At 36.2% G+C, this 24,110-nt stretch overlaps 1 protein-coding gene and 1 pseudogene across 1 annotated transcript; one reads left to right on the top strand and one right to left on the bottom strand.

The window, feature by feature from the left end:
* The first annotated feature begins 598 nt into the window (after positions 1-598).
* Positions 599-1,522, top strand: LOC123780143 (olfactory receptor 2L13-like; annotated as a pseudogene).
* Positions 1,523-19,077: 17,555 nt separating this feature from the next.
* Positions 19,078-20,016, bottom strand: LOC123780174 (olfactory receptor 2L8-like). The gene has a single exon (XM_045778962.1). It carries the CDS (start codon positions 20,014-20,016, stop codon positions 19,078-19,080), a length of 939 nt encoding a protein of 312 aa, XP_045634918.1.
* Positions 20,017-24,110: the final 4,094 nt, after the last annotated feature.

Raw genomic sequence — 24,110 nt, forward strand, 5'->3', positions numbered from 1 at the left:
CTCAAAAGATGTAACCATCATTAATGGAAGAGAGAATATTCAAATAATGTTTTATAATTAGTGTGGATCTCACAAAGTTTACAATATCTTTACAGTTCAAGGATAGTAAATTTGGGTAGTGGGCACATTTTTATGAAAGGCACCAAAGTGTTAAAGAATATGAGAGGTAGAGTATGAACATTTTCCTGGCTCCCATAGTGCCATTTGAGGAAGAAAGACCGGAAATTAAGGATGTAGAAAAGGACTAGGTAATAGAGGACTTAGAATTTAACATACGCAAAGTTTTTGAGTCACATAATCCAGTTACTACTGCAAATATGCTATGTTATTTTGACAGACACTGGAAAATACAGAGATTCCTGTGACATTTTGTAAATTCTGAAAGATATGCATAGCCAAGAGTTATTAAGACAATAATGTTTTAGTTATCTTGTTTATGTTTCTGGCTTATATTAGACTTAACACTTAAGATCACTTGTTGTGGGAGGGGAGCATTCAATTCAGATATTAAAATCGGTTCTATGAAAGATTCAGTAGTAAAAAAAAAAAGGTAACCCATTGTAAACAAATATTAGTAAAGTAAGAGTTCTTTTTCATGGTCCTGTTTTATTTTCGTTCTTGTTCTATGCTTTGATTTTGTCTTTATTTTTCTTCCAAGGGAGTTGAAACAATAAGATTTCATGGGGAAATAGAATCATATTTCAACTGATTTCATTTTATTGGGGTTGTTTCCCTCAAATCAAACTGGCCTGCTTCTCTTGTTCTGTATTGTCTTCATATTTTTTCTTGCCTTAGTGGGTAACTCAGCCACAATTCACTTTGTATGCTTAGATCCCTGGCTCAATGCACCAATGTACTTTCTCCTTAGGTCACTCTCGCTCTCTCCAACCCTGTTGCAAAGATGGCATTCAACTTCCTCTCTGGCCAGAAAGGTATCTTCTTCCTGAGATGTGGTGTGCAAAGCTTCTTCTTGACCATGGCATGCTCTGAAGGTTTACTCCTGTCCTTTATGGACTGTGACCATTATGTGCCATCTGTCATCCCTTCAATTATTCTATCTGCATGAGTAAAATGATGTGTGTGAAAATGATCATAGGATCTTGGATTTGGGGGTATATCAACTCCATGGCACACACAGTCTGTGCTCTTCATATTCTTTGCTGCTGGTCCAGGGCCATTGATCACTTCTGTGATGTGCCAACCATGTTGCCGTTGGCCTGTATAGATATCTGGGACAATGAGAAAAAGGTTTTTGTGAGTACAAGTCTCTTTCTCCCCCTACCTTTCCTTGGAATCACTGCTTCCTATGGTTAGGATGTTTTTGCTCTAAAGAGGATAGAAAAAAGGCCTTCACCACCTGCTCAATATATTTATCTGTAGTCACTTTTACAATGCACCTTTTGTGTACACGTACCTTTGATCCAGGAATCTCCATTCACCAGCAGAAGATTAGATTCCAGCAGTCTTCTACACCATCCTCACCCCCATGCTCAATCTCACTATCTACAGCTGGGGGCCATGACAAGAGTTTGGGATTTTCTCTGCCAAGAAACAATAATCAAGGCTGCCCTTAACTCTCCTTTATTTTCCTTTTTCATATTAATTAGAACATCCTAGAGCAGCACTCTCTGATAGAAATCTAATGTGAACCACATGTAATTTAAAATTTTCTAGTAGCCACATTAAAAAAATGAAATTGATTTAAATAACATATCAATTTAATTCAAAACATTACAATTAATACTGATATTAGCACTGATGTCAATATATCACTGTACTATATTACATACAATGTTGGTACAAATTAATATTCCTACTTATATTGACATATTATCATTTTTATATTTAATCAAAATAAGTTTATTAATGTGATCTTTTATTTTTTTCAGTCTAAATCTTCATAATCTTGTGTGTATTTTACACTTAGAGCACATTGTAATTTTGACTATACACATTTCAAGTGCCCAATAGCAGATGGGGCCATTTGTTAACTGATGGCACAAACTTAGACATCTAATATATTGTTTTAAATATATATATATGGTATATGAAATATATTTGTGATATATAGAATATAAGTAATGGTATATGAAGTAATAAGCAAAATAAGCATGCAAATGTGGTGCTTATAAGTTTATTTACTGTTCTCTTCCTTTATCTTAGTTACAGTTGACATCTGAAGTCCATCTTATCCTAACATCCTTTTATAAAACTATTTTTAGGGGAGTTATTTGATTTAGGATTTTTTAAAAGATTTTATTTTTTATTATATATTTGTCAGAGAGAGAGAGAGAAAGAGCAACCACAAGCAGGGGAGCAGCAGGCTGAGAAAGAAGCAGGCTCCCTCCTGAGCAAGGAGTCTGATGCGGGACTTGATCCCAGAACCCTGGGATCATGACCTGAGCTGAAGGCAAACACTTAAGCAGTTGAGCCACTCAGGTGTCCCAGATTTAGGATTTTTTTAAACTTAAATAAGAATACTGAAATTAAGTGACCCGCATGGAAACATGAGAATAATTGACAATTTATTCTATATTCAGATATTAAATTATATATTTAAATTAACTTAATTTCTTTATACTAAAAGAAATTACTTACTTGAAAAGCATGGACAAAAATGATTATGTAGGAGCACCTGGGTGGCTCAGTCATTAAGTGTCCGCTTTTGGCCCAGGACGTGATCCCAGGGTCCTGGGATTGAGCCCCGCATTGGACTCCCTGCTCCACTGGAGCCTGCTTCTTCCTCTCCCACTTCCCCTGCTTGTGTTCCCTCTCTCCCTGGCTGTTTTTCTTTCTGTCAAATAAATAAATAAAATATTTTTTTAAAAAATGATTATGTAGCTGCAGCATGCAACATACAAAATGAAATCAGAAATTTCTGGTTTTAGCTACAACATGTAAAATATAAATATGACCTTGCGGAGATTGAAATTATATGCTAATATGTCATCATGTCATCATATTGTGCTTAACAAAGGTTTTACTACTGCCAGTTTACTAATACACTTAAGTTACTTCAAGTCCATATATAAAGGGATTTATATAGGAGTTTTACTTTTTGTAGAAAAAAGTGAAGTTTTAGGAGTCCATTTCCCAATTATCTATTCATTGACCAAATTCAATCTCCCACTATCTTTCTTTGGCTTCTTCTAATTCCTTCTTAAGCATTCTCATGATTTCAGTCTACCACAACTCTAAAGTGTATCATACATATCGTCATCAATGTTATTTTCATAAAATGTAAATATGATGCTGTCATTCCACAATCTTTGATTTCCTATTGGTTTTACAAAAATTGCCAACCTTTCATTAATATTCAAGAGCTTCTAAAAATATACATTTGTGTGTTTGTTTTTAACTGTTTCTGCTGCTCAATCCACAAATTTAGTACCATACTTACTTTTGTCTATGTTAAACGTAAAATTGCCAGTAATTTTTTTATTAATAATATTTTTATTATATTATGTTAGTCACCATACAGTACATCCCTAGCTTTTGATGTAAAGTTCCATGATTCAATACTTGCGTATAACAGCCAGTGCACCATGCAATATGTGCCCTCCTTAATACCCATCACCAGCCTATCCCATTCCCCCACCCCCTTCCCTCTGAAGCCCTCAGTTTGTATCCCAGAGTCCACAGTCTCTCATGGTTCATTCCCCCTTCTGTTTACACCCCCCTTTCTTCTTCCCTTTCTTCTCCTACCGATCTTCCTACTTCTTATGTTCCATAAATGAGTGAAACCATATGATAATTGTCTTTCTCTGCTTGACTTATTTCGCTTAGCATTATCTCCTCCAGTCCCGTCCATGTGGTAGCAAATGTTGAGAAATCGTTCTTTTTGATGGCTGAGTAATATTCCATTGTATATATGGACCACATCTTCTTAATCCAGTCATCTGTTGAAGGACATCTTGGCTCCTTTCACCATTTAGCTATTGTAGATAGTGCTGCTATGAACATTGGGGTGCACATGGCCCTTTTCTTCACCACGTCTGTATCTTTGGGGTAAATACCCAGTAGTGGAATTGCTGGGTCATAGGGTAGCTCAATTTTTAACTTTTTAAGGGACCTCCAGACTGTTTTCCAGAGTGGCTGTACCAACTTGCATTCCCACCAACAATGTAGGAGGGATCCCCTTTCTCATATCCCCTCCAACATTTGTTGTTTTCTGCCTTGTCAATTTTTGCCATTCTAACTGGCATAAGGTGGTATCTCAATGTGGTTTTGATTTGAATTTCCCTGATGGCTAATGATGTTGAACATTTTGTCATGTGTCTGTTAGCCATTTGTATGTCTTCATTGGAAAAGTGTCTGTTCATATCTTCTGCCCATTTTTTTAATTTATTTGTTTCTTGTGTATTGAGTTTGAGAAGGTCTTTGTAGACCTTGGATACCAGTCTTTGATCTGTAGTGTCATTTGCAAATGTCTTCTCCCATTCTGTGGGCTGCCTTTTAGTTTTGGACTGTTTCCTCCGCTGTGTGGAAGCTTTTTATCCTGATGAAATTGCCAGTAATTTTACCAGTAAAATGGGTTTGGTCAGGAATAGCAGAGAAATTGCAATTGCTAAGGAACATCACAGACAAGCTTGAGGATCAAAGGAGAGGAATGTAATTTAAAGGAGATAAGGAGGAAGATGGCTGAATAAAACTCCATGAGAAGAAAGGGAGAGGTCAAGGTGGTGATGGTTTCTCATTGCTTAAATTGTGGTATATTCTTATTGGCTGTGTTTGTCGTTGTGCAAGAAAAAATTCTTCTGCCCTGCTGCAGTAGTAAAGTAATCTCCTTCCTGTTGGCAATGCAAAGTACATCTGTTCCTATTCAGGTCTGCAATTAATGATGAGTCATAAGATGTGAGAGATCCCCTTCCTGCCCTCCCAACTCAATTTTAAGTGGTGTTTCCTGTATTCACTTTCTTATTTCCCCCTTTTGATCATTATCTTTCTCTGACAATATAGCTGTTAAAGAGTCAGGTTTTCCATATGTAGTGATTTTTGTCCCTTGGTGTCACAAAGGACCTTTCTAGTTGTTATGTTCCACATTAGAGGGAAAACACATAGCAATTGAAAACCATCTAAGGACATATTTGAGTAAAAAATAAATAAATAAATAAATAAATAAATAAATAAACAAATAAATAAATAAATAAATGGAGGGAGAATTCTTAGACATTCCTTACATAAAGTCAAACAAAGAAACAAAAAGCCTATGCTTTATCAATGTTGTAAATTCCCAACAATCATCTCAAAACTGAGCTAGCATCACTTTATTGGTATATCATTTCTACAAAGTTTGGACATGCAGCAAATCCAATACTTACAAATAATTATGCAAAGCAGAATCAAAAGTGGTAGTACTTGTATGTAACACCCAGTTCTCATCACATCACGTGCCCTCCAACTAATGAATCATTGAACCCTACACCAAAAACTAATAATGTACTATATGTTGGCTAATTTAATTTAAATTATATATATATAATTATATATTTATATAATTTATATTATATTATATTATATTTGATTATATTTATATTTATATTTAATTATATTAAAATATAATTATATATTTATATAATTTATATATCTATATAATTATATATTATGTATAACATATATTACAAATTCAGTTTGTATGATTTAACCCAGGACCCCAAACCTGAAGTCTAACCAGCTCAATATGTCAAATGACCATGAGTCATTACATGAAATTTGTTGTAACCAGTGAGCTTGTTCCCTGATCTAGTGTAATGGAATTTTTACCCCTCTAGAGGAGTTTAATCACGTGTAACGGGTTGTATTTACTATTGCATAAGCACCTTCTTGTTCCGCAAGTAGGTAATCAAGGGCTGTGCAATTATCTGAAACTGTTTTAGCCAACGAGTCAAGTGATTATTGGTGGGGTGCAGTTTTCCCTGGGGAATTGGCTTGCTCTTTAATGTTAGGGAGAGATTTTTGATTACACATTAATTGACACTTATTTTGACCTAGGGGATAAAGTCTCTCTTTGTGGAGGAAAACTCAAAGTCATGTACACCTCCTGGATGAAACAGTTATGGGGATTTAAGATGGAGAAATTGGAGATTTCGAATTTATTATGCACATTGATGGGGGCAGGTAAACATCCCAATAAGCACTGAAATTCAATTTGCCTGTTATCTAAACACTCATATACCCATGGGAATGCAATTCACCACAGAAAAAGAAAAGGAAACCAATTGAAGTACAGAAGACTTCAGATCTGCTGTAGACTTCAGCTGAGAAAGCTGTTTCTATCAGATATCATCTGCTTTAATTCTTGGCAATATTTACTTTCAGGTCACCAGGTGATGTGCAAGTCCAGTTTGGGGTTGGTGCTTTCTTTAGATGTAAAACTTAAATTAAGAAATCTGTTCCCTGAGGTTTGGTGACACAAGAGTTGGTTAGCAGTACTTTGTATGGAACATTTCTAAAGGTTAAACATTGTCTTTTTGGAGGTAGCTTTTCCAATAGACAAAATCTCTGAGTTGCAAGATGTGATAGTTAAGGTCTTTGTCTCCTGGGAGTGTGTTGTGAAAATGGTTGTTCTGCTAAAACATGGTTATTCTCAACAGAATCAATTAGGCCTTTACAATATTGAAGTTCTATTTCTTTTTATAAACTGTACATCAAAAGTTGTAGGAGCCAGGTGTATAGGTCACCCTGTGACTATCTCAAAAGATGACAGTTTATGAGTCCAAAGGGAGTGGATCTGAGATTTATAATGAGCAATAACAATACTTTTGACCAGGGTATTTGAAGGATTTCTACACATTTTGCCAAATGACTTAATGGTGCCATTAGTGCATTCAAATAAACCCAAGGATTGAGGGTGTTTAGCACAGTGAAAATGTTGTGGGACCAGCCAAACAGCACAGATCTACTTAATTTTGGATTCACAGTTATGGGGATTAGCTACCAGTGAAGTAGGTTTCCTGGTCACTATAAGGTTCCACAGGAGTTCCTCGGGTAGGAATAATCTCTAACTGAATTTTATCCAGAGAAGAAGGAGTAGCCTGTTTACAAGGGGAAGCTTTGGCCCAGTGAGAAAAAATACAAACCATGATTAAAACATATTTATAGCCACAAGATGAGGAAGTTGTATGAAATCCATTTGCTAAACCTTGAATGGTAATTAGGGCAATTTAAAATGCACAGGGGTAGTGTGGACAGGCTTCCCAATATTGTATTTTGGGCAGGTACGACAAGCAAGATGGACACTTCCTATGGACTGATTAATGTTTCCCAAATACTGATATTGATTCGTTAATGCTGTCATTTTGCCATTATGTCAATGGTTGAATGCATATGCAGTGGTAAGTAATGGGATTTTAGAATTCTGGTAGGACTCAATTTTTATTTGGTTCAAATTACAGCTCTCCCTTTTTATACAAACAATTATGAGATTTTATTTATTTATTTATTTATTTATTTATTTATTTATTTATTTATTATCTTTTCTGGGGTCAATTATTAAGTGTGTCTGGTCATTTTTTTCTAAATTATCAGTTGGGAGAACATCCCTTTGGACCATGACAGATGTTTATCAATTGGTTTCCTTGAGACTGTCATCTTTGATGGAAATATTAGGAAGTCAAATCTGGACTGTGCAGAAAACTTAATAATAGCCAGAGCAAACATCAAAACTATGGCATTTAATAAACTGTGGACACAGGAGACTTTTTTAATTTCACCCACTTTGGAGGTAAGGAAACTTGCTGTTCCCCTAATATTCCAATGTCACAAGCTACCCCCAAAAGCATGTGGACTATCAGAATATAAATGTTTGCAATTTTACCATTGACTGAGGTACAAGCTTGAGTAAGGACATATGATTCAGGTTTGGGGACCAAAGTAGCCAAAGGTAAAGGTGCTACCTCAATAACTTAAAAAGGAATTGCAATAACATACATAGCATTATATTTACCACTTTTATCCCTTAAATAAGAACCATCAGTAAACCATGATAATTGGCATTGGTTAGAGGATTTCTCTGTGAATTGTCATGGGGCATCAAAAGGTGATCTGTCAGCATTAAACAGTTGTGAAAGTTTTGTAAGTGAAGGGGAAAAGAAGAACAGCAAGGTTAACTTGATTATAGCAAGAGTTATATGAGGAATAGTTACAAAAAAGGATATCAAAGGGTTTCGCATCCTCACAAATGAAGTGAGAAAACTGACTGAAAGAATTTGAGTATGGTAAGTGTTCAGGAGACCTTCTATCACATGGGGCACAAGGATGGTTAAAGGAGATTCCATGAGTATATCTTCAGTCACCTTAACTAAAGGTCAGTGGTAGGAATGGCTCTGGGGCAAGGAGTATTTCCCTATGCCACAAGGTCTAGTTGTTGGCTATAATACTCTACAGGTCAATGAAAGTCACCATGTTTGTGGGTGAATAATCCAGGGGAATCCTCTTCCTTCTCACACACAAAGAGGAAAAAGGGAAATTGATGACTAGGAATTCCAAGGGCAGAAGATTTCCTTAGACTTTTCATTAAAGTCCCAAAAGCCACGTCATCCTGATCTTTCCGAATAATAGTGTCAAGTCTGTCTTTGTTTAGTAAAGCATATAGAAGTTGGTCCATAAAAACAAAGTATGGAATCCAATGTTACAGTAGTTAGCTGAGTTGAGATTACCTCATAATTGGCACTTAGTTTTGGGTTTTGAGAAGGTTCAGATGTCATAAAACCTATCTGAATCTAAATGTGCCCCCTTTTCTGGGATCAAGTGTCCTTGAGTCTTCAAACATTGAATGCCAGTTTAATAAAAGTGGTTTTTGTTTCCTTTGGACACTTTCATCCCTTTAAGGCTAAAAGTTCTAATAGGTAGGCGCTGCCTTCCTGTGAAGAGACCTGAGAAGGGCGACAGAGAAGCAAATCATCTATGTAATGTAACAAAGCAAAGCCTACAGAAAACTTTTTATCATCAATATTAACCTTTAATGTTTGTGAAAATTGAGGATTCTCTGTGAAATCCTGGGGCATTACTATCCAGGTGTATTTTTTTTCTACCAAGTGAAAGCAAATTAGTTTTGGTTATTATTACCAACTGGAATACTAAAAAATGCATTGTATAGGTCATTTGCCATGGAAAATTTGCTTGTAGTGAGAACTGAAATCTCTGGTAAATGGGAGTTAGGAACAACAGTGTATTGAGGGATAGCAATGTTATTTCTTGCTCAGAGGTCCTAAATAAACCTCCATCCTCAATCATTGGGTTTGATCAAAGGTAAAATAGGGATATTATAGGGAACAGTGCAGGGAATAATAATATGCTGAGCTTTATAGTCTTCTATTATGGGCTTGATGCTGTGAAGGGCTTCTTTATTTATAGGCTGTTAATTCTTGGGAAAAGTTTTGAGAAATCTATTTGAATATTGACAGGAACTGCACTGTGAATTTTGCCAAGATCAAGTGAAGACTTTTCCCATAAAGGGGATAGTAGCTTACCCAAGAGGAACAAATGATCATTGTTCCCTGACTCAACTATAGTGCCGTTAGAGATGGAGCAATTTAAAGTTGCTGTATGGTTATTTAATTCACTTGGTTGGCTAATTTTACACTGCTTTCAAATTCTAGATTTTTTTTTCCTGTATGAGAGAATGAAAATCCAACATAATATTTTAAAGAACTCTTGGCCCAATTAATGAATAGGCCAGAAGGAACTAAGGAGAAAAACATGGGTATCTCTAAAAAAGGCCTAAACATAAGGGAATATGTTTAGAAACAAGACCTATTGAAGTTCATTGGTGACCCCAGTATTTAAAATTCTTTAGTACTCTCAGGTAGGGGCTGCTTTATAGCAGTGGTATTGAGCACTGAGAGTGTAGCCCCAGTGTCGATAAGAACACAGAATCATTATCCCTTTCTTCTCCTACCGATCTTCCTAGTTCTTATGTTCCATAGATGAGGGCATGTATTGCATGGTGCACTGGGTGTTATACGCAGCTAATGAATCATCGAACTTTACATCAAAAACCAGGGATGTACTGTATGGTGACTAACATAATATAATAAAAATATTATTATAAAAACACCAAAAAATAAATTTGTTTTCAATTAAAAAAAAAGAACACAGATTCATTCCCAATTTAGTTCTCTAAGTCAATTAAAAGGGAGGCTTGAGAAAAGTCCCTACAGTTTCTTGGAGCCTCATCTTTCGTAATTAGAACATTGGAAAAGCTGGCTAGAGGGTCTAAGAGAGGCTGGAGCCCTCAACTTTGTAACACTTTGCCCCCTGCAATATACTGGCCCCTTTCAATAAGAGCAGAAGCCATTCACTTTGGTCTTTTGGTTAACAGCATCAATTTGCTAGAGTTGAATATTAAGAATTTTAGTGTTTTTGTTTTAGTTGAATCAGAATGCAGGTGAGTTGATTTGCCAAATTAAATCTGGAGTGGACATTGTTTCTTATTCTATCCTTTTACTTTTAATTAGACAAGATTGATCCTAGTTTAGCCCATTAATGAACACACTGTTAAAAGCTATCCCAGTGGATTCAATGTTTAAAAGAAGACCAGAGCTTCATTTTAAAACAATCTGAATCTGGCTCTAATAGTTTTGCATTGGGCTTTGAGTACAAACCTAAATCTTATTTTATTTTATTTTATTATGCTTTATTTTAATTCCAGTATAGTTACCATACAGTTTTATATTAGTTTCAGGTGTACAATATAGTGATTGAACAATTCCACACATCACCCAGTGATGTCATCATGACAAGAGCATTCCTTATTCCCCTATCTTATTTTATTGTTTGGTTTTATTTAAATTCAAGTTAGTAAACATAGAGGTATTATTAATTTGGGGGTAGAATTTGGTGATTCATCAGTTGCATATAACACCCAGTGCTCATTATATAGAGTGCCCTCCTCAGGGCACATCAACCAATTACTCCATCACCCTACCCATGTCCCCTCCAGCAGCCCTCAGTTTGTTCCCTATAGTTGAGTCATTATGGTTTGTCTCCCTCTTTGCTTTTTATCCTAGTTTATTTTTACTTCTCTTTCCCTATGTTCATCAGTTTTGTTTCTTAAATTTCATATACCAGTGAAATCATATGGTATTTGTCTTTCCCTGACTGACTTATTTCGCTTGGCATAATGTCCTCTACTTCCATCAGCATTGTTGCAAACAGCAATATTTTATTAGTTTTGATGGTTGAGTAATATTCCGTTGTATATACACAACACCTACTTTCTTCATTCATCCATTGATGGACATCTGGGCTCTTTCCACAGTTTGGCTATTGTGGACAGTGCTGCCATAAGCATTGGAGTGTGTGTGCCCCATTGAATCACTAAGTTTGTATCCTCTGCATAAATACCTACTAGTTCAATTGGTGGATCATAAAGTAATTCTATTTTTTAACTTTTGGAAGAACCTCCATATTGCTTTCCAGAGTGGCTGCACCAGTTTGCATTCCCATCAACATTGTAAGAGGGCTCCCCTTTCTCCACATCCTTGCCAACATTCGCAGTCAATTTTAGTCATTCTGACTGATGTGAGGTGGTATCTCATTGTGATTTTGATTTATTTCCCTGATGCCAAGTGATGTGGACCATTTTTCCAAGTTTCTGTTGGCCATTTGTATATCTACTTTGGAGAAATATCTGTTCATGCCTTCTGCCCATTTCTTTACTGGATTATTTTTTTTTTTGGGTGTTGAATTTGAGAAGGTCTTTATAGATTTCGGATACTAGCCCTTTATCTGATATGCCATTTGCAAATATCTTCTCCTATTCTATAGATTGCCTTTTAGTTTTGTTGACTGTTTCCTTGCTGTGTGAAAGCTTTTTATCTTGATGATGTCCCAATAGTTCAATGTTGCTTTCGTTTCCCTTGCCTTTGAAGATATGTCTAGCAAGAAGCTGCTGTGGCTGAGGTCAAAGAGATTACTGCCTCTGTTCTCCTCTAGGATTTTGATGGATTCTTGTCTCACTTTGAGGTCTTTCATCCATTTTGAGTTTATCTTTGTGTATGGTGTAAGAAAATGGTCCAATTTCATTCATCTACACATAGTTGTTCAATTTTCCCAACACCAGGAATGGGTGCTGTACTTTTTCAAATGGTTTTTCTGCATTTATTGAAAGGATCGTATGTTTCTTATGCTTTCTTTTATTAGTGTGGTGCATTATGTTTGTTTATTTATTTGTCAATATTGAACCACCTTTGCAACCTAGGAATAAATCCCACTTGATCATGGTGAATGATTCTTTTACCATACTGCTGGATTAGATTTATTAGTATTTTTTTGAGAATTTTTGCATCCATGTTCATAAGAAATATTGGCCTATAGTTATCTTTGTTAGTGGAGTTTTTATGTGGATTTGTTATCAGGGTAATACTGACCTCACAGAATGAATTTGGAAGTTTTCCTTCCATTTCATTTTTTTGGAATAATTTCAGAATAGGTATTAACTTTTCTTTAAATGTTTGGTAGAATTGTGTAAAGCCATCTGACCCTGGATTTCTGTTTTTGGGGAGTTTTGATTACTGTTTCATTTTCTTTGCTGGTTATCAGCCTGTTCAAGTTTTCGATTTCTTCCTGTTTCAGTTTTGGTAGTTAATATGATTGTAGGAATTTATCCATTTCTTCCAGGTTGTCCAATTGTTTGTCGTATACCTTTTCCTAATATTCTTTTATAATGATTTGTATTTCTGTGGTGTTGATTGTTGTTTCTCCTGTCTCATTTGTGATTTAATTTATTGGGTCTTTTCTTTCTCTCTCTCTCTCTTTCTCTCTCTTTAATATGTCTGGTCAGAGGTTTATCAATTTTATTAATTTTTCAAAGAACCAGAACCTGGTTTCATTGAACTCTTTTATTTTTTTTAAGTTTCTATCTTATTTATTCCTGCTATAATTTTTATTCTTTCCCATCTTCTGCTGGCTTTAGACTTTGTTTATTGTACTTATCCTAGTTCCTTTAAGTGTAAAGAGAGGTTGTTCATTTGAGATTATTGTTGCTTTTAAAAGTAAACCTGTATTGCTATACAATTCCCTCTTCTGGCCATGTTGACTGCATCCCAAGTTTTTGGACTGTTGTTTTCATTTCCATGTGTTTCTAGGTGTTTTTTAAATTCCTTCTTTGATTCCCTGGTTGACCCATTCATTGTTTAGTAGCATGTTGTTTAACCATCATGTATTTATAATCTTTCCAAATTTTTTCTTGTGGTTGCCTTCAAGTTTCATTGCATTGTGGTTGGAAAATATGCATTGTATGATCTTAATCTTTTTGTACTTGTTGAGGCCTGATTTGTGACCTTGTATGTAATCTTTCCTGAAGAATTTCTTGTGTGCACTTGAAAATAATGTGTATTCTCCTGATTGAGTATCTAATGTTCTGCATATATCTGTTAAGTCTATCTGGTCCTGTGTGCCTTTCAAAGGCATTGTTACCTTCTTGATTTTCTGCTTATCTGATCTGTTGATTGATGTAAGTGAGGTGTGACTGTCCCTTACTATTATTTTATTATTATCAATGTGTTCCTTTACTTTTGTTATTGTTTTATACATTGGGCGTTCCCATGTTGGGAACATTTACAATTGTTAGATCTTCTTCTTGAATAGTTACTTTTATTATGATATAGTGCCCTTCTTCATCTCTTGTTACAGTCCTTGGCTTAAAATCTAACTTGTCTGATATAAGAATTGCAAATCCGGCTTTCTTTGATATCTATTACATGACATATATTTTTTCATCCCTTCACTTTCAATCTGCAGGTGTCTTTAGGCCTAAAATGAGTCTTTTGTAGGCAACATATAGATGAATATGTTTGTTTTGTTTTATGGATTTTTTAATCAATTCTGACACACTGTCTTTTGATTGGAGTGTTTAATCCATTTACTTTTACAGTGGTTATTGATAGATATGTATTTAATGCCATTTTATTATTTGTTTTGTCATTTTTTCTGGAGGTTTTCTCTGTTGGGTTTTTTTTTCCCAGTATTTATCACTTTCAGTCTTGCTTTTCCACTCAAAGAGTTCCCTGTAATATTTCTTGCAGGACTGTTTTAGTGGTTACAGACTCCTTTGGTTTTTGTGTGTCTGGGAAACTCTTTATCACTCCTATTTATCCAGCCTTCCTGGATAGAGTATTCTTGGCTACAGATTTTTCCCATTCAACATGATGAATATATTATGTCACTCCCTTCTGGCTTGCCAAGTTTCTGTTCAGAGATATGGAGCTTTCCTTGTAAGTTAGGGACTTGTTTTTCTTAGTGTTTTCAGCACTTTTTTTTTCTTTTTCACTGTATTTCACAAATTTAACTACAGCATGTGTTGGTTTTGCCTGCTTTTCTTGCTTTTGATGGGAGTTCTTTGTGTCTTCTGGATCTGGATGTCTGTTTCCTTCCTTCCCTAAATTAGCAAAATTTTCAGCTATACTTTCCTAAATAAATATCTGCCCCCTTTTTCCTCTTTTCCTGTGAAACTCCTATGATATGAATGTTATTATGCTTGATGGAGTCATTGAATTCCTTAAGTCTGTTCTCAAGTTCCATAATTCTTTCTCTCTTTTATTAAGCTTCATTATTTTATATTATTTTATCTTTTATATCACTTATACATTCCTCTGTTTCCTCCATCCTTGTGTTCACGCATTCAATGTGTTTTGAATCTCACTTATTGCAGTTTTCATTTCTTTTTTTTTTTTTAAGAATTATTTATTTATTTTAGAGAGGAAGAGCACAAGCAGGGAGAGAGTTAGAGGGAGACAGAGAAGCAAATTCCTCACTGAGTGTGGAGACCTACATGGGACTTGATCTCAGGACCCTGGGATGGTGACATGAGATGAAATCGAGTTGGACATTTAACCAACTGAGACACCCAGGTGCTCTAGCTTTCATTTCTGATTGTTTTTGTTGTTGTTTGTTTTGTTTTGTTTACCTCTTTTATCTCTGTGGTAAGGGCCTCCTTTCCATTATTTTCTCAAGCCCAGTGAGTATCCTTATGATCATTGCTTTAAATTCTCCATTAGGCATATTACTTATATCAGTTTCACTCAGGTCTCTGGCGGTGACCTTGTGTTGTTTCATATGTGATGAATTCCACTATCTTGGCATTTTGCATATGTCTCTGTCTTCATCTCTGTGTTAGAAAAGTCTGTTCTGTTTCCTGCCCCTGAGAGTAATGGCTTTATGAAGAAGTTGTATAGTGTCCATGGCTGGGTGCTTCAGGGGTTGTCTCTGGTGTGTGCTGCATGCACTCTGTTGGTGTCTTTTGGCTGCTCCATCCTTTGGGCCAGTCATCTGCAGGGGCTGTCCTTGCCTTCAGTGGGCAGTTTGGTCCTTGGCCAGAGTGTGGGACTTTAATTAGGTATGATATGGTCTTCTTGTTAAATGAGACCTGATATTATTTCAATTAGAACTGAAGCCTAGGAGTGCAGCTCCAGTGGTGCAATCGGTTAGCGTGCGGTACTTATAAGAACTGAAGCCTAGGAGAGCTCTATGGTGAGTAAACTTGGTATGGACAGGGTCTTCTGCTGGTTTTATGTGGAAGGGGCCTGCCATGCTGGGACCAATGCAATTTTGACCAGGAAGGGCAGTACTGCCAGAATGCAGAGGAGTGGGGCCCAATGTAAACAGGTTAGGCAACCAATGTAGGCCCCGTGTTGTTTACCTCAGGTGGTCTACCCCAGGCCTGGGGCACGGAAATTGCTCTGGTCATCTCCTTTTCTTTGGGAGAGGGGTCTCTGTGCTTCCTGCTGTCATGGAAGCACTCCTAGAAGAGTGAATAATCTCTCCCTTGTGTGTCCCAGGCCTTTGTCAGTCACTGTTTTCATCCTCCTTCACTCCGGGTTGTTTATCTCCCTTCTCTCCATGATCAACACAGTGCCCTCGGGACTCTATCTCAGCCAAACTTGCTGATTTTTAAAATTTAAATTCAATTAATTAACATATAATGTATTATTAAGTTAAGAGGTAGGGGTCATTCATCAGTCTTATATAATACCCAGTGTTCATTACATCATGTACCCTCCTTAATGTCCATCACGCAGGTACCCTATCCCTCCACTCCCCTCTCTTCCAGCAGCCCTCTGTTCATTTCCTGTGTTTAAGAGTTTCATACTTTGTCTTTCTCTCTCTCTCTGATTTTGTCATATTTTACTTTTCCTCTCTCCCCCTATGATCCTCTGCTCTGTTTCTTAAATTCCACATATCAGTGAGATCATATGATAATTGTCTTTCCCTGATTGATTTATTTCATGTAGTGTAACACTCTCTAGTTCCATCCACACCATTGCAAATGGAAAAATTTCATTTTTGATGGCTGAATAGTATTCTATTATATATATATATATATATATATATATATATATATATATATATATATTCTTTATCCTTTCATCAAGCTTGCTGACTTTTAAAACTCCAGGCTTTTGGGGTATCTGGGTGCATCAGTCAATTAAGCCTCTGACTCCTGATTTTAGCTTGGGTCATGATATAAGGGTCTTGAGACTGAGCTCTGCATCAGGCTCCCCACTCAGTGGGGAGGCTGCTTTTCCCTCTCCCTCTCCCTGTGCTGCATCCCCTTGCATTATCTCTTTCTCTCTCCCTCTCTAAATAAAATAAATCTTTTAAAAGAACAAACAAAACAAACCAACAAACACAATTCCAGACTTTAGAAAAGTGATGCAAGCAGGTACCTGCAGTGGTTTTCTGGGAGAGGGTTTCCCTGTGCTGGGATTGAGTCAGGTTTGACTTAAAAGCACAGTTGTGCTAGAGTGCAGAGGCATGGGTTTGGAGCTAGCAGGCTCAGCAGCCAGTGTTGCGGTGGAGCTGCTCTAGTCAGGTGATTCTGCATTTATGCTGAGGGTCAGGGGAGGAAAATCGTGCCTGCTGGATCCTTTGTCCCCAGGGTGGTGTCTCCATGAAAGTTACCTCTCATGGACATTCTCCAAGAACAATGAATAATCTCCCCCACCCTTAGTGCTCCAGGTTGTCCTCAGATTTTTTTTTCTCTGCCTTTGGTTGCTTGCCTGCCTTCTTTCCATGAGTAGGGTAACACCTGCATGGCTCTATCTCAGCCAAGCTTGCAGACCTTTAGAACTCTAGTCTTCAAACCCCAGCTGGTTGCAAAAACTCATGAGAAATCAGCCCCCTCCTTTTCCCAGCCAATGGCTTTGAGTAAGTCTTCTCCTTGAGCATTCCCCTTTCTACCCTCCCTCCTTTTCTACGACCAGGGCTTCCTCTCTTCCACAGCACTTATGATCCATTTCTCCCCCAAACCACAACTCTGTATGCCCTACCTTCCTCAATGTGGCCTCTTCTATCCTTCTATTTGTTGAATTTGTTCTGTCAGTCCTCAAGACAATTTCTAGGGTATTCAGAATGATTTGATAGATATACAGTTGTGTTCAAACAATGAGATGACCCTAGGGTCCTCCTACTATTGTGCCATCTTAGCTCCCTACCCCTCACTCTTTTTTAATATAGTATTTTATTTGTAAGTTGGACTGAATTTATTTTTGTTAAAAAATGAATTTACTTTAGTTGAGAATCTTAGATAATCATATTTCAAATCCAAAATTAATTTAATTGAGTAGCTTGCTTGTAATGAGCAATGCTTAATGAGCTTATTGTCACTGATATTAAGCAGTGAATGTCTTCTTTTTTGAAGATTTGAAAATTATGTGATATGAGGTAAGCCTTCCATCTCAAGCAAATGCTAACTTTTTGAAAATATTAATATATTGTCATATAGTTTCTTGTGATGAAAATATTCCCCATTATATATTTTAGGAGAATTCACACTTATGCCATTCCCAAATCTAGTTCATAATCAGTTAATAGTCTATAAATCTCTAAAGGCTCACTTAGATTTACTATAAAAATGTCCATATTGGTATATACCTTCTAGAATGTGGATCTCTATTTTGGAAGACAAATATGTATTTCCAATTCAAATGCATCATTCATAAATCACTGCCATGCTTGGAATAATACAGGGCTTCTTACATTTTTATTCAAGCTTCCTAATTTTACATCTTCCCTCAGAAAATAGAGAATATAACAGAATTATCCCATAAACAGTGATGGTCATTCACCCATAGTGTTCATGTGTAGATCTAAGCTGGAAGTGATGGCGAGACTAGTAATTGAATATATATAAAATTGTGGTACGGAAGAGCTAAACCAAACCAAACCCCAATTCTGGTTGAGTAGAATTATGAGAATTATGAGAATACTAAGTGTATAATGAAATGTCCATAACAGAAATTATCTTATGAAAGGCTAGCAATGGCTTTGGGGGATGTAATATTTCAGTGTTTAGAGGAATGATTTAGAAGTGGCTCAGACTGATTACTCAGGACTATATAGTATGTAATTCCCATCGATCCTTTTATACAATGGGTCTTCTTTAATAGTTCATTTTGCTTCTCCCCAATCATAACTATTTATCCCGAGGAAGACTTGTAATAAGTTGCTTTCTTATGATTTATCTAGATTCCCCCAGGGTCCCTCTCATAAAATATATAAACTTAATTTCCTCTGTAAAGGCGGGAGGACTTCTAAGTTCATGAAGAATTTTATCCTTAATCTCTATATCTAACACTTTCCCTGAACATTGGGAATCAGAAAAAAACAGTGTTCACTATTTAAGAGTTAACTATAATATAAATAAAACAAATATAAATCTATTAATATTGATAAATAGATAAGATTATTGTTCTTTATATAAATCTGGCAATAGTATAACATTTATTGTTCTTTTGTCCTCTTTTAACCATTTTGAGGATATATACTAGGTATATTAGATGTATTATACTGAATAATACCATCAGCCTGGATTGTTTCTATTATCATTTCTACATATTAGTAAAACCTTACTGCCCACAAGTTAGGAAGAAAAAATGACCTTTTCCTTTATTGAAAAATTATCACAAAGAAAACAAAAAGAGTGATGAGGAATATACATTTTGTCAAATCTCAATGATTTTAATCTTCTAAATTATTTTAGTCCCTGCCTTCAATCCTGGAATAATAGTGTTCTTAAGGAGTATACAAGGTGAAAGTAATCTACTTCTGAGGCTGCAGGACTAATAAGAACTTCCTCTACATTTTTACAGAGCACATCCTCTGAATCACTCTTCTCAGGGCCCCTATCACCTCCTTGTTTCTCAGGCTGTAGATGATGGGGTTGAGCATTGGGGTCAAGATGGTGTAGAAGACAGCCAGAACCTTGTCCTCTGTTGGAGAACGGAGGGATCTTGGGCGTAGATAAGTATAAGCAAAAGGTGCATAGTAGAAAGTCACCACAGTGAGATGTGTGCTGCAGGTTGAATAGGCCTTCTTCCTCCCCTCTGTTGACTGCATGTGGCAGATGGCAAAGAGAACCCGGCTGTAGGAACTTGCAATGCCAATGAAAGGAAAAACAATCAAGAGTGTGGTGCTTACAAATACTGTGTACTCATAGACCCAGGTGTCCATGCAGGCCAGAGTCAACATGGCAGGGACATCACAGAAGAAATGGTTGATGGTCCTGGATTGACAGTAAGGTATATGGAGGGCATATACAGTGTGGGCACAGGAGTTGATTGAGCCCATTAGCCAAGATCCTATTATCATCAAAGCACATATTCTCTTACTCATACGAATGGGATAGTGGAGAGGAGAGCAAATAGCCACATAACGATCATAGGCCATCGAGGCCAATAATAATCCCTCTCCACCCGCTAAAGTCAAGAAGAAGAAGCTCTGAACACCACACCCGATGAAAGAAATAGTCTTGTTCCCAAAGAGATAATCAAAAGCCATCTTGGGGACAATGGTGGAGATGTAGTTCAGGTCCATGAGGGACAGCTGACTAAGTAGAAAATACATGGGTGTGTGGAGATGGGTATCCAGGAGGATGAGGATGATCATGGACAAGTTGCCAAAAAGAGCCATTAGGAAAATGAGAACAATGAGAATGAAGAAGAACAGGCCAATTCTTGATGGTGGAAACAACCCCGATAAGAAGAAATCTGTAGAAGTTTGGTTATTATTTTCCATGGGGCATTAATTTAGTTTTCCTTAAAGACAGACACACATTAAGTATAAAAAATAAATTCTTATTAATTCATTACAATTACACTGTGACTTATTCAGGAGACACTGCAACTTTAAAATAATAATAATAATCAGGGTGCCTAGGTGGCTCAGTTGAGTCTGCCTTTGGGTCAGGTTGTGATCCCAGGGTCCTGAGATCAAGCTCCACATTGGGGTTCCTGCTCAGTGGGGAGTCTGCTTCTCCCTCTCCTTTTGACCCTCCCCCGGCTCTTGCACCCTCTCTCTCTCTCTCAAATGAATAAATTTTTAAAAATCTAAAAAAAATAATTATTTTGAAAAAAAACTCACATTTCTTCCTCACAGAAAAAATTTTACGAGGCAAGCATCTATGTGCAAAGTATTTTAAAAATACTTTACAGAAATCTGTAAATTTGTGAGAATTATTTATTTTTGTAATGATTTTATTAAGATATATATTTTTTATTTTCCTACATAAGTTTAACTATTAACAAAGTCAGAAGTTATATCTTATATGTAGGCATTATAAATCACTATAAACAAATTAAATTACAGAATCGTATTTGGATACGTTTTTATGACTCTTAGGGTATGCTTTTTTTATCATTAAGTCCAATATTTCTGAAATTACAGTAGCCTATCAGGTCATATTGCAGGTGTATATTCATATGTTTTGATTTATTCTCAAAAAGCCTGCCAAATCAATCTTTTTAGCAAGTATCATTTTCCTGCTTTTCCTCCAGAAATATACAATGAATTTTTGCCAAATACAATTTTCACAAAGCAATTTTATTCTCCCTTCTCACACAACTTCCAAAAGCACTAGTTTAAGTAAATACTTTTCTGAGAACTTAGTCCTCATTTTTGTTTGTTGTATCTTCCATGACTCTGTTCAAGTTCCTTGAAAAAAGATGTGCATTCTGTTCCTCTGCTTCCCAATAGTTACATGACATTATGCACTGTGTTACAGCATATTTTCTTAATCATTTTTTTGTTTGTTTTTGTTTATTTAAAGCTCTTTTCATTCTAGATAAGTGTGAGTTCAGCAAATATATGTATCACCCCTTTGTCATAAAACTCAGTCAGCATAATAATAAACAAGTAGAAGGAGAAGTTAAGATGATGGAGAATTAAGGGGACCTTAAATTTGTCTCATTCCTTGAACACAGCTATATAGTTGTCAAATCATTCCGAACACCGAATAAATCAATTTGAGGTCTGAGAGAACAAAAACTGCAAGTCTACAAGCAGAAAAATGACCAGAGATACAGCTGTGGATAAGGCAGTGGGGAGGGAACCTGATTATGGAGGCTACAGAAAAATATTATAAGCAGTGGAGCAGAAAATCTGAACTTTTAGAAGTCTGCTACAGTGGGGGATGTGCCCTGCTTAAAGGTGCTCAGGTGTCAAAGTGGGGTGGAATCACAGGTGTGACACCATGGTCTGAGGATCCCCCGGGTTGCAAGAAGAACGGGTGGCTCCTAAGTGCTGAAATGTTGCCAGACATAGGAGAGTGGAAGCCAGCTGAGACCAGCGGGTGTTAGTGCTGGGTTTCTGCTTTGTTTTGTCATAAACTGCAAAGCAATACAGGACCCGTGACCACTTTCCTGAGATAGTCCAGCAAACGGCAAAAGCATGAACTGCAGGTAACTTCAGGACAACTCAGGGGGGTTTCTGCACAGGTCCTGAGCTCCAGTCAGGCTCAAACTGGCTCAGTAAGGAGATACCAGGCCAGACACACTTAGCTAGGGGCTATCAGGTGAAACACCTAGTTGGGCGTCTCCTTGGCTTCAACTGTAGGTTCTGCAAAACAAAATAGTTCATACCCGGCTTTTGTCCCTTCCCCTCCTCCCTTCTGCTGATAGCTTTCAGCCTTCTTATTTGAGTAACATCCATTGCATCCTGGTTAGCACAATTAGGCTACTGTTAAGACCTGGTTTGGTGACTTGACTAACATAATATAATAAAAAAATCATTAAAAAATGGAGTCACTTAAGCTAAGTCTTAAAACCAGGTCTTAACTGATCTAGAATTTAAAACGATTGCGGGGGGGGGTGGTAAACAGAAGGGGAATGAACTATGAGAGACTATGGACTCTGGGAAACAAACTGAGGGCTTCAGAGGGGAGGGGGGTGGGGGACTGGGATAGGCCAGTGATGGGTATTAAGGAGGGCACATATTGCATGGTGCACTGAGTGTTATACGCAAATAATGAATCCTGGAACATTGCATCAAAAACTGGGGATGTACTGTATGGTGACTAATATAACAAAATAAAAATTATAAATAAATAAATTAAATAAATAAATAAATAAATAAATAAATAAATTGCATGGATAAAAAATTTAAAGAAAAAAAAATCGAAAGAAAAAATTAAAGCCACCTTTGCCAAAAAAAAAAAGGAAAGCAATGAATACAATAAATAAATGAGAAGTAATCTACTAAATAATATTTTATGGAAAATACAATTATCTTCTTGAAAAAATGTCTTCATAATTCTCAGTATCTCCTAAAAAGAGATCTTAAAGTCTTCTTGAGGGAAATTATAGTAATATGAGAAGAAATATATACAATAATGTAAATAAGCTAGCATCATAATTACTGTAGTTATATATTACATATGCAACCAATAAGTTCTAAAGATGAGACAATGCTGTCAATGCATGTCCCTGAATATAAAATGGGATTGTAACTATGTTGAATGAGGGGAGGGGAAGGAGAGGGAAAGAGTGGTAACATAGGGAGGTGGCAACACACAATCCACAGCGGCCTGAGGTACAAATCATGGTTTTGTATTTGGAGTTAAGAATCAACCATTAGGAGGTAAGCATTATTGCTTAAAATATCCAAAACATTGGAAAAATTATAAAATAATTTAAAGTACTTGTCTTGAGGATCTGGAGAAGTTGGCTATGGGACCATCATTTTACCTGTAGTTGTTAATGCCCTGTCCATGCATTATTTGAATAAAATATTAAAGTGATATTAAAGTTATTTCAGTTAATAACTTGCATGCATTCAGATTACTGCATATGTGAATCTCCAAATCTATTATGAAAAACCTACAGCATTTTCCTGGTTGTATATGGAGGAATTAATTTTCAATTACTATGCAGTCACAGCCAACTTTCAGAGGAAAACTGGGAGAGCCATTTCTGTTTATAAGTTGGCATTTGGATAAGAATGAGACCAGCATATTGGACTGATATCATAAGACATAATTTCTATTATTAGTTTCAACTATTGACAGGACTAAAAATGTATTATTTGTAGTTACCAATGAAATTAACATTGGTAGTATTTCTACCAATTGTATTTTCTACAGGACCAGCTATGGCAAAGATTTTATGAGGTACAACTAATGAATCATTCATTGATCATTATATCAAAAACTAATGATGTACTATACTTTGGCTAATTGAATTTAATTTAAAAAAAAAAGATTACAAGGGGTAGCTGGTGTTATCTCTGTTTAATCATGGAAAAAAACAGAATAGAAATCATGGATGTCAAAAAAATTCCTTCTTTGATGTCACATGACTGCTAATGCAGCATCATTTTGTTGATCCATGTTCCTTTGTTCTCACATGCTAATAACTTGCCATGTGATATAATTAAAGAAGTACTGCACCTGACATGGAAACCACTATGGTATTGAATACCTGTTTCAAGGTCTAAAGTAAACAGAACATTTTTTGTATGTAAAAATAAATTAGATTATTTCCCTTTTATTTTGATTTTAACCAATGAAATAGTAATCTATTTACAAACCATTTACAAAAGATTTTTACCCGTCTTGATCTTTTAAATTTCACTAAAACTTTTTGGTTTTGGAATCAGCATTATTGACAATATACAGTGGAAAATAAAGGAAAGAGATGGTTTCTTTAGTGAGTTGGACAATAAGTCTGGAGCCTGAACAAAATCCATTCATGGCAGAGAAGATAGAACTATATGCTTTTACTGACCATCTCCACTGGGTGGAACCTGACATGTGTCAAGATTTTTGCCAGGAATAAGTTTTATTTAATTCTTATCAATGGCTTTTGAGGTTCGTATAACCTCCCATATGGTTTACA

The sequence above is a fragment of the Ursus americanus genome, chromosome 5 (genome assembly GCF_024610735.1).
Source record: "Ursus americanus isolate L20-20 chromosome 5, mUrsAme1.1.p, whole genome shotgun sequence".
Taxonomy (NCBI): Eukaryota; Metazoa; Chordata; class Mammalia; order Carnivora; family Ursidae; genus Ursus; species Ursus americanus.